Here is a 15478-nt window from a genome sequence, read left to right as displayed (position 1 = left end):
TGAGCCATCCCATGCTGGGGCTGCGCCGCACTCGGAGATCGTCATCCGACATGCGGGTTGCCAGGCAGGGCACAGAGTTCTCTAGAGGGCTGCGTGCTAGTGTAGTAAGCAAAGAGGCGAGGAAAGTGCAAAAGCAGCGGCAGCAGGAAGAGCAAAAGGAAAGCAAAATAAAAGTCAGAAGAACAAGGGAGAAAGACAGCTAAAGGCTAGAATAGAAGCAGAGAACTGACAGTACTGTAAATGCATTACCAACCATAGCTGCTCTAAGCGTCATCAACAATCAACAATTTAGAGCTTACCTTAATAAAACGTCCTGAAGTAACCCTTCCATAGCTATAGTTATTTTTTAGTTTCTATATGTTTCCAAATCTGACAACCACTAGTGGCCACAATGAGGGTTCATTGAGATTAGCAGCCCATTCCTTCTTTAAAGGGGGTCACTGACAGGGGTATTTTATAGCAGATTGCACTAATTTTGGCATTAAAGACTGAATCAAAAGTTTTTGTTTTGTTTTTTTTAGTTTGCCTTTTGCCATACTAAATGTGTGAAATTTAAAGCATTTCATACTTTGATGTCCCAGTGTGGTTATTCTATTGATTGTCTAGGCGGCCTATACAATGCCTTATTTCACAGACTGACTGTAAATGTTATAGTTAAATAGTATGAACACTGATCTGAATGGGAATTTAAAGTAGTTCGATGGATGATAAAATCATGAAGCAGGGGCAGGGGGATATTGAGTACTAACTTACCTCTTCTCATGCCCGGGGTGAGCGGCGGGACCCCCAGGAAGGCCTGTCCCGGGGGGAATAGGCCTGTCCCGAGTGATGGACTGGCCGCTCAGCCAGTCAGTGACTGGAGCGGTGTCCCGCCTCAGTCACCTGCTGGCTGAGCAGCCAGTCCATCAGCCAGGTCGTGACGTGTCAGCCCCAGAGATCCCGAAGCCTGGCAGGGGTCTAGCGGCCGGCCCTGCCGCTCACCATGGGCATGGTGAGGGGGTAAGTTAGTACTTCAATTTCCCCCCTGTCAGGAACGGCTTTTAAAATCCACCGGACTTCACCTTTAAATGCAGTATAGAAAGAAATATACAAAGGTTCTAAAGAGATGTCATGGCAGAAACAACTTTGCAGTAGATTTTCAAAAACAGGTCGAAGATCAATTTGATGTTGGCCATAAAGGCATGTCAACAAATTTAAAGAGTTTTCCAATTTTATGTAAATATTTGCAATAAAAAAGGTACAGTATGTATTTCCCATGATCCTCTGCCTACTGTCAGTGACAAAAACATTTATCTTTAGAGTAAGAGGCCATCCAGGCAGGGATCTTGAAATGTTATATAAAAGCAAAAAAAACCTTTAATTCATGTTTACTGTATTGGGGCACAGAACAACTACAATTTACCTTTCAAATCCACAGTGAGGTTAGAACCAGAGAGAGTTAAGAGAAGTTTTGAAGTTGGCAACAGGCATGATAATGTTTAGGGTTGGCAGGTGAAATCTGGATGGTAGGAGGAATTCACACCCACTGGATCTATTTATCTGTCTAGCATGGTTCATTTCGAGGAGCGACGCCTCACTCTACTATTCTGAAGCTTTTTATGAGGATTATAATAACTGATCAAACCATTGTATAAAGATGCATACAAAGCCTCCTGTAACATTGCTGGACTAGTACAGGTGTACAATCGGTGTCAAAACTGACAGAATCGCGTCTTTATTTCATAGCAAATACACAGCACAGATAGGACACGAAACAATGTTAGTTTAACAGATGGACATTCTGGCATCATGAAACATCCCTCAAATAACTCAAAGGAAATTAGAACTAATGGTACTTTAAAAAAAATATAGAAATGCAAATGACAAGGTGATTCCATATTGCTTCCTCTACTTCATCTGGAAGAACATTGCCCTTTAAAGGGGAACCGTTCGCAGATTAGACAAATCTAACTGGTGATAACTGGTGAGACACCAAGGAGGAAGGTATGTCTCTTACCTTTATCCTGGTGCCGTTCCTGTGCAGTCAGGGTAGGTTAACACTGAGGAATAGGTGAGGAATTAGGCGAGGAATTGAAGAGGAATCCGCTCTTATTTCAGCTTGAAATTACTCCCGTAAAATATGTACAGAGCAATGTCTCATTGTGTTCAATGGGATTTCTGCTCTGTTGTTCACACTGCAGAATTTCTGAGCAGAATTTTTTGCCGCTGATCTGCTTTGACATGTCAATTCTTTGGGCAGATTCGGATAGAGGAATCCTATAGAAGTCAATGGGGGCCTAAATTCCGCTTGCATTCTGCTTGAATTCCGCTTGCATTCTGCTCAAATTCTGCTCCTATTCTGCCAGAGCAGAATAAGGGTATGTGCACACTGAGGAAAAGGCGAGGAATTCAGCTTGAAATTCAGCTCAAAATTCAGCTTGAAATTCCTCCCGTAAAAAATGTGCAGAGCAAAGTCCCATTGTGTTCAATGGGTTTTCTGCTCTGTTGTTCCCACTGCAGAATTTCCGAGCAGAATTTTCTGCTGTAGATCTGCTAGAGGAATCCTATAGTAGTCAATGGGGGGCTTAAATTCTGCTTGAATTCTGCCTGAAAACTTTCAGCTACAATTCCTCGAGAATTGCTCAGTGTGCAAGGGCCCTAGGCGAGGAATTGTAAGCAGAAAACTTTCCTCTACAATTCCTTGAGAATTACTCAGTGTCATTAAAATCATTAAAAAAAGGGCATATCTTTGCTATGGGGACGGGGAAATGCTCCTAACGGTCTTATAGGACCGTGAAGTAAACGACTAAGTGCAAGGGAACGGCGCAGAAGATAAAGGTAAGAGACATACTGTACCTTCCTCCTCTGCGCCTCTCTCTGCACAATGGGACATATCAGCAGGTTAGATTCGTCTAGTTCCCCTCTAATAACACTAATTTACCTTCATGTGTTTTTGAGGAATGTTTTTACAAAACCAGAATGTTCAGCTGCTAAACATCGTTTAGGGTCATATTTGTAATTCATGCATTTTCTACAAAGTAAGGCTATGTTCACACAACGTAAAACAACGACCGTAGTCTTCGCCGCAAAACTATGGCCGTTGTTTTGAGGTTCCCTAAAATAAATGTAATTCAATGGAACTACGGCCGTTGTATGCACACTACGTATAAAATAATGGCCGTTGTTTATATGTCCCCGTGAAAAATGAACATGTCAATTTTTTTCCGGCCGGTAATGCTCCAATAGCGGCTGTGGATTTAAATGCGGCTGTGGACATAAAACTTATATCTGCCAAATTAAACTTGATTTTGATGTAAAAAAAATTTTGAGTGGTTTCTTGGGCTGGGCGCAGTATTCAGCCCGCTTGAAAACTTGCTAGGAAGCAAATTTAAACAACGGCCGTAGTTTTACGACCAGCCCGTGCGATCGTAATTGAACGGCCGTAGTTTCGGTGGCAAAAGTCCGGCCGGTGAAAACAACGGCCGTTAATTTACGTTGTGTGAACATAGCCTAAAAAAAAAGCGTAGGGATTCCATAATTTTACCCAGAGATATAATCAATATTTAACAAACAAGCCCCATGTAATGGTGACATACAATGAATGGTCACTATTACACACTTCTCTTGTGATGCAGGATGATGGTAGAGCCATGCTCATGAATGAGTAACAGATTTTTAGAATCTTTGCACAATAACAATATCATATGAACATTGTATGGAACATGAGTATTGTATGCAACAGGACTCATTGCATAGCATCATGCTGGGAAAATGTAGCCAGTCCTTGCTAAGGTGATACTGAGACAGGTATGGTGAAAGTGAAGCTTACAACTTCCACATGTACGGGAGGTGGTTGAGATTGGACTGGGAACTTTAAAATACAAGTAGAGGCTCAAGTTGCCAACTCTTGTATGAAACACACAGATGAGGAAGCCTTGAAGTACCATGCTATTCACCTGACAGGAAGGAGTTTTTCATCAAGCCCTCCTCTCTCCCTCCTACAACGTTCACATTTTTTAAAGTTTAAAGAAGAAGACAAAGAAAAGCTAAAATTAATTCATGAAGGTAAAGAAATGGTAACAGAACTAAATAAGAGGAAGGTAACATGACATGTCATATTCAGAATAATACTCTACTATTTTGTGTCATTCCTTAAAGGAGAAGTCCTGAGAAATTAAAAATCGCTTGCAGACAGAGGGTGCAGGAGGATAATAAAGAAAGCATACTTACCAGTCCACATGCCCACGAAATAATGCCTTATCCATATTTGACAACATTCAGCCTTGTGCAACTCCTGGCTGCTCAGCCAATCAGTGAAGGGGGCGGGACACTGCTGCAGCCACTGACTGGCTGAGCAGGCAATCAGCCGGGCTGTAATATTCCAGCAGCAGGATCCAGGGCCAAAAATGAGAAAGCCAGACGAAAATGACATCAGCCGAAAATTACCCACGGGGGTGGGTAAGTATACTTTCTTTATTATGTTTCCGCACCCCCCTGCCTGCAGAGGATTTTTTATTCTCACAGCATTTCCTCTTTTAAGAGGTTTCCCCACCAAAATGTTTTATGCTGTTGCGTTGTGAAAGCATTGTGCATGGGTGGTCTCTCCCTATTGATATAGAATTCACTGAAATAAATCATTCTCCATGTCTCTCATCAATTTCATTCAGGGTAGTTCAGCTATGTGCTACCAACAATAGTGCCAAACCAGCCCACTCCGCAGTGCTGGGATGCCACAGTCCTTTATTTTATCTGTTTATTTATACCTACCATATCATTAGGTGATAAAACATTATGGTGGGAAACAATGCAGCCAACTATGAATAATACAATGTCAAGTAAACCGTAACAACTCTAAGAACAAGCTCTTTTCAGCTGCAAACGTTGATATAATTGTACTTAAAGGGAATGTGTCATCAGATTATTTCAACTAAGTTTTTAATTTAAACATATTATGAATTTTTGCCGTTTTCATTTTTTTTCTATCTTTATGATAAATGTTCCTGAAATCGTACCGTTTTAGTCTAGCTGTAAGGTTAGCTGAGACTTTTTGTTCTGTACAGATCATTTTCCAGCAGTTCTCATCTTATCAACAAAGTACGGTGACGGGTGACACCAGTATATAGATAACACCCAATTGCTCAGGGACTTAAAATGACATCTATAAAGGTCACTGGGCATGCCCAGAAGCCTTTCTCATCCATCTGGGGCTTGCTGTAAAGCATATGTCTAAATGCTGTTAAAATAGCTCAGGCAATATGGAAGCCCACATAATAATAATTCCAATGAGAAAATAGAAACAGATTAGAAAGAAAGAATTGTGTCTGATCAGTAAAAAAAAAAAGTAGTGATACATTCCCTTGAGTTAAAGGAGAACTGGGGTGATTTTTGGCAGAGTGCAGGGGAGGGGGAGCATGAAAGAACATTAAAGTAACCTGCTCTCACCTTCCCTGCTCCAGCACTGGTGCCGGCATCCTGCAGCTGCTTCTGGGTCTTAGTGGGGACCTGGGAAGTGACGTGTTTGGCCTTCTAAGCCAGTCAGCGCCAAGGCAGGACCCCACTATGGCCGCTGACTGGCTGAGTGGGCCTAACACGTCACATTCCAGGTCTTCACTCAGACCCACAAGCGTCCTGGACTGGGGTATCAAAGCTGCAGGATACCGGCACTAGCCGGGAGTTCTCCTTTAATAAAATCTGAAGCAGCCATAACATTAAAACCACTGTCCAATGACACCTGTCAAGGAAAGGTATATATAAAGCAAGTGTATAGTCATTGTGAATAGTCCATGTGATGGAGACAGGAACAAAGGGTATAATTTTGATGGTAAGATAACTGGGTAAGAGGATCTCCAAAAAGTACTTATGCTTATTCCTGCTCATTGCCAGAAACACCTTCATTGAGCATATAAACATCAGACCTGAACCATTGGGCAATGCAAGAAGGTGGCCTGGTCTGTTGAATTATGTTTCCGTTTACATCATGTGGATGGCCAAGTGCATGTGCATTGCTTATCTAGGGAAGAAATGGCACCAGGAAACATTATAGGATGAAGGCAATGTGATGCTCTGGGCAATGTTCTGCTGGTAAACCATGCCATGGGACCATGTCACTCATGTGGTTGCTACAGTCAAACGTACCTAGTACCCAAACATTGTTGCAAACCAGGTGCCACCCTAAATGACTTAGCCATGGCCTCTTACAAGATTGTATAGGAGCAGACTAGGGAACATGACAAAGAGTACAAGATATTGACTTGGTCTACAAATTCAGTGACCACCTGTACAAGAATAAAAAGTCTAACCCATGGAGGTGCCACCCTGCAAATTACAGTGCTTAAAGGATCTTGATTCCAGACACCATATGGGACTGTATCACTATGTATACGTGCATTCATGAGGAGCACCCCCATTCTTAACTGGCACTAGTCCACAATACGCCCAGCTGCACATTTGCATCACATGCAAGGATATCTCTCTACACACTACTATAGATGAGCACAGTTTTGCTGGCACAAGGTAGGCGTACACAATATTAGGCAGGTGGTTTTATTGTTATGATCAGTACTTGTGTATAGCCAAATGCTGCATATAACCTATATAGCAAACATAATGGATAGGCAGAAGCAAAAGCTAGCATCTATATTACCATTATCCGGGCTGGTAAACATCCTACTTGCACTGGAGACTGTTTTCCCTATGTCAGCCAAGGAACGCAAGTTGGATTTCTTCGTCTGGTGCCGATGCCTCCTAAGAAGAGTATAGGTGATCTTTTCCTTCATCTCCGGCTTTAGCAGTCCTGTCTCGATCTGGTTATCAAGGATTTTTTCTGACAAAAAATTAAATGGAAATGTTAACCTACATGCATGTATAAGCCATATGTTTTCTGTATCTACAAATCATATCTACTTGATTACAAAGCATTATTGCATATTATATAATATTAAAGCATAGTTATCCGTGAGATACTTACCAACTACTTGTGGGAGTGAATTGGCTTCTAGGTCAAGTAGTATTGTCCCTTTTTCAATACAAGTCCTCAGTTCAAAGAGGCTGTGCAAGGAAAGTGTGGCAACATGGGGCTTACTCCACCTTTCTCCACCCTGCTCGACTTTTTCTTCAAATTTTATCCATCTAAAAAGTACAGAAAATATATTATTATATTAAAATATTCTAAAAAGATGACTGATTTTTGTATATTGGCGGTGGCAAGTAAAATTATTAAGAAAGCCTTTAGCCGAAAATCTATTCTCTATGGATCAAATGACAATGGTAGTCCACATATTTGCACTTTTCCATTGAATTTTATATGGACCTATAGAGAGAAAGATACTAGCATGGTGTAATAATGTGTAATCAGCACATATACAGTTAGTACTTTACAGATACTTGTGGTTCCGAGTGCAATAGGCTTAAAGGGGTATTCCCATGACCTAAACATTTGGTAGGTGATGGATAATGCTTTAGAAAGCAATTTTGAAAATGAACTGTATTAGTAAAAATTATTTTTTTTTTTTTAGTTTGGCCCTCTTCTCTCATTGTCATGTTGACAGCAGTTGCCTAGGAACCCGACTACCGCTAGCAGCTATGATAGTGGTGGCCGGTCAGTGACGGGACTGGTGATTAGGAGCTGGTAAGTATATTTTCCCTTATCTCATCTCTCCCTCTGACATCCCACATGTCTCCAGGACTTGGATTGTCCATGGAGACATGTGCAATGGAGACATTCAGTTCAGCACCGCTGGGTCCAGTTCTCGCAATTGCATCCCCTTACCTCCTTGGCTTCAACATTGCAGCTCACATTCCGCTGCTTCGGTCCCCAACGTGCTGCCACTTCCTGGTCTTCAGACGTGATGTTGCAAGCCCGCTTAGCCATTTAGCAGCTGTAGCAGTGTCCCACAACTGGCACTAAATAGCTGAGCCGGCCTGCAACATCACGTCTCAAGACTAGAATGCACAAGGGAGCAGAGCAGCGGAATTTAGGTGGCAGAGCTGGAGCCAAGGAGGTAAGAAGATGTAATTGTTTTCACCCCTCGGGTGTTGCTAAAAAAAAGGGTCCTGAATGGAACCACTGGTTTCTTCATGTGCACTATATTCAGTGGAGGTGGCCCTGTACCCCCAGTGTAACAATATCCCCTCCCCCTCAGTGATGTTTCATCAGAATCAAGTCCAGCCACGTCACCAAGGGGAGGGGATATCATTACACTGGGGGCGCTAAGCCCACCCCCACTGCATAGAGTGGGCCGAAGCGTACATGAAGAAACTGGCGCCAATCGCAGGAACCGAATGGATTTTGAAAAATGGACAGCACCACCGGGGTACAGTATAACATGGACACAGTCCATGGCCTCTGGCTGTATCCATGTTTTCCTGGAAGCCCTAGGGCTGTATCCAACTTCTTTAACCACCGGTAATCAAATGCAGAGAGTTTGGGTTCCAACAAACCTGAACCTACTCGAAGTTCACTCATCTCTACGCAATAATCTTTTAATAATACTTCTCGCCAATGGGAAAAGATTGTATAGATCACACGTGGAATGTTTTATACAGTTTTTGGCACCTGTATATAACAACTGGAGCGGGTGCAGAGGAGGGCGACCAGGGTCATATGGGGAATGGGTGGGTTACAGGACAAAGACAGATAATAAAGCTTGGGGCTATTTGTTTAAAAACAATGGCTTAGAGGCTATCTAATGTACAAATATATGAATGGATAGTACAGGGTTCTTTATATACCAAGACTGGTTTAATCCTTCCCCCACTTTCAGTAAATATCGAATACGTCCCTGGAGGAATACTATCATGACAAGGGAACACAGCAGACTAGTAGAGTTTGCAATACGTCAACAAATAAATGTTTATCCCAGCCTAGGACTCTTAAAGGGTCAGCAGTTTAGAGCTATCAAAAGTGCTGATGCCTTATGCAACGGTCAAGGAGAGGGGTGTAGTGATACCTGGTGTCCTAAGTGCTTCCCTGGTTTTCTGTTTGGACACTAGATCTGTCTATCATAACTGAGAGGAGGGGCCAAGGAGATCCAAAACTTCATGCACCTACCTAGAAAAGCAAGCCCACTCGCCACTTCCCGTGGTGGCGGCGGCAGCATTTTAGGATACCAGGTATCATTCCTCTCTGAGAGCTGCCAGCACTCAAAACTACGGACAGATTCCCTTTAAGGTCTCTATTAGGTATTACAATGTGGCTTTTGTGTGTTTTTTATTTATTTAATTTCTTTACAGATCTTGCTAGAATGTAAAGAGTTAAAGATTTTCTATTTTCTATAATTATGTACAGGTAATAGTGTGTATATGTAATGTTTAGGTCTTTCCCTAATGCACCAGCGTCCTGGGTAGGAGCTGAGCAATGGCCGCATACTCTGCACAGCTTAACATGTGAGCTTAGGAATGTGATTCGTAATGACATTACTGCACTTTACTCTCCAAGTCCAAAAGACTCCTAAAGAGCAAGTGATTTGGCTGCCAAGGTGTTAACTAATAATTCCCAGATGAAATTACAGACCATGATTTGTTGTGCGTAGGTGGCAACTGCACTAGTTCAGTGTTACCTATGTATGTGAGTACATAGGAACAGACACATTGTCACACATCACCCATGTAATGCAATAGGCCGAGCCACTAAAAATACATACACAAATAGAGAAAAACTATAAAGGTTGGCTTGAAATGATATAACATCAACAAAATTTTTGCATGCAATTGGATCACGTCTACTATTACGAGAAGGAAGAAAAGGGACGCTGCAAACTAGTGGAGTTTACAGCACATAGACGACCACAATGGAAAACGCTATTCATTTAAAAAAATGTCACATTTACTGAAAGTTCCAAAAAGACATTCACAAATGATATTCCACCTATCGCTTCATAACTTTGTGTATTATAATCAACTTTAAAAGGATCCAGACAGCTTGTAGAGGATGTAAGCAGTATACAGTGTATGCAGACTATGGAGGTTTTAATATAATCATAAATAGTGGATTTGTTTCTATGTAGAGATTTTGATGGTACTATATTTTTAAAGGAGAACTCCGGCCAAAATGTATTTTTTAATATGTTATTACATAAAGAAATGTACACTAATGTTCCTAATGTACACTAATTATAGGAAATGCACATATAGTGCTATTTCCTTCAATTTAGTAGATCAGACAGACTTCAATTTCTCCAAAAAAAATTACGTCATGACCCAGACTATACCTGAAGGGTCCAGCAAGGGGCGCAGTATATGTAGATATTACATGTAACAAATTATAAGTTATAATTTTTTACATGTGATTTCTACATATACTGCGTCCCCTGCTGGACCCTTCAGGTATAGACGGAGTCGTGACATCACATTTTTTTTAGAGAAATTGAAGCCTGCCTGATCTATTAAATTGAGGGAAATAGCACTATACTGTACATGCATTTCCCATAATTAGTGTATATTAGGAATTTGTCAAACTTTGCTTATGTAATAACATGTTAAAAAAAAACATTTTGGCCGGAGTTGTCTTTTAATTTTTATATTTTTTAATGCTTTTCCACTGTATAAGTCCTAGGGGTAGTTACATAATTGGCAATAGTACTACGGATATTTATACACAAGTAAAAATCACCCTGAAAAAAGATCACCATGGAATTCGCTGTGTAAATTTTTGGTGCTGATTTTGATGTGGATTTGACTATGATTGTTCTATAAAAATTATAACCTATACAGCTACATTCATACAGTACAAGCTATTAAATTTATCTTATAAAAAGTTTACAACATAGACCATTAGAATAGAATAATTATTAGGGATCTTACCTTGCCGTTTCCTGCCATTCCATTTCTTGTCCATCAACCGATAAAAGTTCATCAAGTTCAGTGAAGAGTTGTGGGGGAGCCGGACCATCATCATCTTCCCCCAACATAAAACGGATGCGCTCTGCGGCTGGGGAGACTGTAGAGGTGAAAATGCTCCGATTAACAGCCTGGTTAATAACAACAGAAACACGACTCTGCGTCCTCTTCATCTCCCTACAGGCGTTCAATACGTTCTCCAGATCTTCCTTATCGGAGGACATGATTACCCTCAGTTAAGTTGCCTGAATCTACTGGCTTGAGTGTCCTCAAATGTCAATGTTAGCTCTTAAGTCTACACAGCAGGCAACTCTTTGATATACAGTATGTACAAAAGATTGGAACCAACTTAATAAGCTAAGGTAAGCAAACTTAATATTTATATGGCAGGAAACCAGTTCTAACCAAACCAACTTGGACAATAGGAGTGGATAGGAGCATCCATCGAAAGGCTCTCCACCTTCCCTAGTAAGAAGTAGCATTTTCATTGGTCTGGTGGCTTAGGGACTTATTACCAATATGGCAATGTTTAACAAGAGACAGTCTGCTCTTTACATGTGGAATAGGACAGAATTCATTATGTTAGGCATCAGTGCACTTGCAAAACAGCTAGGGGTCAACTTTTATACAGCTGACCGCAGAAGTTTTTAAAATTTTTGTTTAAACAATACATGGAAAAAATTGCATTGTCTTAAACAATAGAACTAGTCAACATTTTTACATCTTTAGTGGAATTGGAGTTTACAAAGTTTCAAGTTGAAAAGTTTTTATTTTTTTTAAAGCCTATTTAATCCCTACTTGTAACAGTACAGAGTCAGAAGCTTGTATTTCCATCACATACTCCCCAAATGTTACAACTACAGTACAGAATTTGCACACCTAAATTATTCTACAAGCCCTTCTCCTGACTAATGGCCTGTAGCATTGACTGTGGTGAATACAGTTTCGCTACTTTGTCAATATAAGGTCATTTGCAATATTTAAGAACTGTGCTTTAGTATATAAAATTGTACAAAAAAGCAAATCAACAGTAAAGGTAACAAACGTCCTGGAATACATTTAGAAGAAGAAAAAAAAACGTATATTTTTTTTATTTGTAATTTTATAACAGAAACACTGACTACTGTATTACAACCCAGCAAAGCCGAGAAACATTTGTTTCGATGAGTTGACAAAAACAAATGCTAAAACATGCAACGAAAAAAAAAAAAAAAAGATGGAGTTTTTTCATCTGTGAAATCAAACAATTACCAGAAAAGTGCATTTTAAATCTCCAATTATAAGTCCATTACAGTATGACAGTACTCACAGGATTAATGTCCTCTCTCCGATAGCTTTATCCTTTTACATTCTAATCTTTAGTTACCAGTGATGGACCGCCACAGAGAAAAATAATAAAGTTTAACCTTTCCAGTATATTCCTTTTTACATTTCTCCTGTTACATATTTCATCGGTTTACGGCCCGCAATTCTAACAATCCAATGTATAAAGTGCATATAAAGTGCATATAAAGTGCATATAAAGTGCATATAAAGGGCAGCACATCATTTTTGTTTTCGTTTCTGTACCTTTACAGTTCTATTTATGACTCTATCTCTTAGACTTTCAAATCTTTATAACCTCTCACAAAACACGGAATTGCTACTGTGTGACTTTAAACATTCCAGGTTTTATAGGAAGAAACTCAGTGTGACAAAATTATTCCATGAAAAAAATGAGTGTTAGGCAATAAGTGCATGCACAGTTGTTTTTCGGGATAGTATATAATGTCTCCAATTATTCATATCATACGTAATTCATCTGTATTGCATCAGTAGTACATATTTTTTTGTGGATCAGCAAAGGAGGGGAAGGTAATAGTTAAAGTTAGGGATGGTCCGAACCTGCCGAGGTTCGGGTTTGTATGAACCCGAACGCTTGGCATTCCCGCTGTCTGCCCGCACCGTGGAGGGGGCGGATACAGCGGGAGTAATGCCTGGAAAACTGGGATACAGCCTATGGCTATGGCTGTATCCCAGTTTTCCAGGCGGTCCTCCCGCTGGATCCGCCCGCTCCACGGAGTGGGCAGACAGCGGGCATCATTACCGAGGGTTCGGGTTCGTACGAACCCGAACCAAACTCGGTTCGGACCATCCCTAGTTAAAGTGTCACAATCGTTTTACCAAACTTTTGACATGTTATAGAGACATGTCAAAAGTTGGGATCAGTCTGGATCTGAGTGTTCAGACCAGCACCGATTGGGAGATAGAGCCTGGAGAAGACCACGCTAAGTGCGGTCCTCTCTAGGCTTTGTTTCACGTGATCAGTAGGACTTATAATGGAGCTCTATGGAGCCCGACTGATAGGTCTGATAATTTAGTAGGCAATAATGTCTCCCTGGTAGCATCTCCCCTTAGGCCCCTCTGTGACGCTGCAAGTTCCTATATGCGAACGTTGACAGGGAGACTTGAATAAATAAATACTTCCCACTGTGTATTATTTAGTGATTTTTTGGGCAGTAGTGAGGTAGAAACAATAAGAAACAATGGAGGAGATTTATCAAACATACTACTATTACACCAAAGAAAAAGCTTATGCCAAAAAGAAGTACCATAGCACACCAAAATATAAAGTAAATAAAAGTACTTTATTATAACAGGTACAATATTAGAAAAGAATGATCCCAAAGCTTAAAAACAATTAAAAAATTACAAACATGGAGGTACCCGGTGTGGTATCTCCCACAATGACACCCCAAAATAGGTATATCATACACCCTGTATAAATAAAGTGCAAGTGCAATGTACAACCAGCCTACATGTTCTCCCATGTCCTATTTCATCATGTCCTCATCCACACCTTTAGTGTAGCCTGATCCATTTACACCATGTCCGCCTTCGGCATGTCCCCATCCATCCAACCCCTACCCCTCTAAGCGTGTCCACATCCATCTACAATGTGTTCCCCTCAGCATCCCCATCCATCCATCCCATGTCCCGCCTTAGCATGTCCCCATACACACCGTGTCCACCACCTCAACATGTTCCCTTTAATCCATACCGCCTCCCCTCATCCATCCACTCTGCGTCCCCACAACATGTCCCCCAGTCACACCGTGTCTACCCTCAGTAAGTTCCCATCCATAGTTACAGTGTCTGCCCAATTCATGTCCCCTATCAATCCACACTTGTTTCCCTAAACCATGAGTCTCCAAACTGCGGCCCTCCAGCTGTTGCAAAACTACATTTCCCATCATGCCTGGACAGCCAAATCCAGCTTTAGCTTTCCAGGCATGATGGGAGTTGTGGTTTCGCAACAGCTGGAAGGCCGCAGTTTGGAGACCCATGCCCTAAACACTGTGGGGGAGATTTATCAAACATGGTGTAAAGTGAAACTGGCTCAGTTGCCCCTAGCAACCAATCAGATTCCACCTTTCAGTCCTCACAGACTCTTTGGAAAATGAAAGGTGGAATCTGATTGGTTGCTAGGGGCAACTGAGCCAGTTTCACTTTACACCATGTTTGATAAATCTCCCAATGTGCTTAATTGTATGTGTTTTGTAATTATTAGAATAGTCTCAATAGGGGGCCGATCCACTTGTTGCAGACAGTCCCATTTTCTAAAAACCAGGCCCAGCCATTTACCATAATAGCACTAGCTTCAACTAAATAAATTTGATTAATGGATAAAACAATGTGAGCTATAGCGCATATAATACATAGGAAGTCTGTACGGTGTAGTTCTAGTTTATTAAGGGATTTGTTAGTTCACAGGTTTTCTGTCTCCTGTCACATAATGTACCATGTTAAATCTACCAGACAATGAGCCATTTATAGGCTGGATATGTTCAAGCTAAAGAACACCCCATTCTCATCCCTCATGCTAAAAATACAAAATCACAGACTGGTCAAAGAGCAAAATGTCATGTAATGGAGACTGCGGCTGTTATCAAATGGGATATCATCAGTGCGGGAAGATTTAGCACTGTACATGTCCCACTACATAGCAATATATTATCTCAAATCTGCTCCACTACAGTTTTATTTATTTATTTATTTTCTAGATTTACTTGAACAGAACAAGGGTCCACCACCTCTAAACATTTTTACATGGTTTATGTTGTTGTTTTTGTGTTGCTTTTTTTTACTTTGTGCAATATATTTTCAGTTTAGGTACAATTTTCTTAGGCTATGTTCACACTACGTATATTTCCGACCGTAGTGCGAACCGCGAATATACGCCCGTAGTTATGAGGTTGATGCGTACCCTGGAAAGTATACGATATACGGCAACACAATGCACACTACATATGAGCCTACGGCCGGATCGTATACGGCGCTGTGAAAAAAGAACAAGACCATTGTTTGAGGCCGGAAATGTTCAAACTCACGGCCGTGGACTTCAATGCGGCCCCGTACGGAGTACTTTTTTCAGCCAAATCGAACTTGATTTCCAAGTAAATGACCTGCTTCAGATCGCTTCGAAACAAGCTAGAGAAGCATAACTTTACTACGGGCGTATGTTCGCAATTCGCCCGCATGTCTATTTTTCACACGGCCGTAGTTTCAGCTGCACATGTCCGGCCACGTACGAACTATGGCCGGACATATACGTAGTGTGAACATAGCCTTACTGTGTATTGTAATCATTAATGCAAGTTTTTAGGGGGGTTTTTTTGTTTTT

The 15478-nt window shown here is 41.0% G+C and overlaps 1 protein-coding gene across 4 annotated transcripts in view; it reads right to left on the bottom strand.

The window, feature by feature from the left end:
• Window positions 1-15478, bottom strand: part of SLC4A4 (solute carrier family 4 member 4) — a 180680-nt gene that overhangs the window by 63734 nt on the left and 101468 nt on the right. For all 4 annotated transcript variants that reach the window (XM_069978293.1, XM_069978289.1, XM_069978290.1 and 1 more), the window contains exons 5-7: window positions 10780-10915; window positions 6947-7107; window positions 6623-6802 (exon numbers count right to left, since the gene is read on the bottom strand). In XM_069978293.1, coding sequence (XP_069834394.1) covers window positions 6623-6802; window positions 6947-7107; window positions 10780-10915 — 477 coding nt within the window. The remainder of the gene's footprint in view (window positions 1-6622; window positions 6803-6946; window positions 7108-10779; window positions 10916-15478) is intronic.

This window comes from Dendropsophus ebraccatus, chromosome 7 (genome assembly GCF_027789765.1).
Source record: "Dendropsophus ebraccatus isolate aDenEbr1 chromosome 7, aDenEbr1.pat, whole genome shotgun sequence".
Lineage (NCBI taxonomy): Eukaryota > Metazoa > Chordata > Amphibia > Anura > Hylidae > Dendropsophus > Dendropsophus ebraccatus.
The sequence above is the reverse complement of the archived record's forward strand: the minus strand, read 5'-3'. Positions and strand labels throughout refer to the sequence as shown.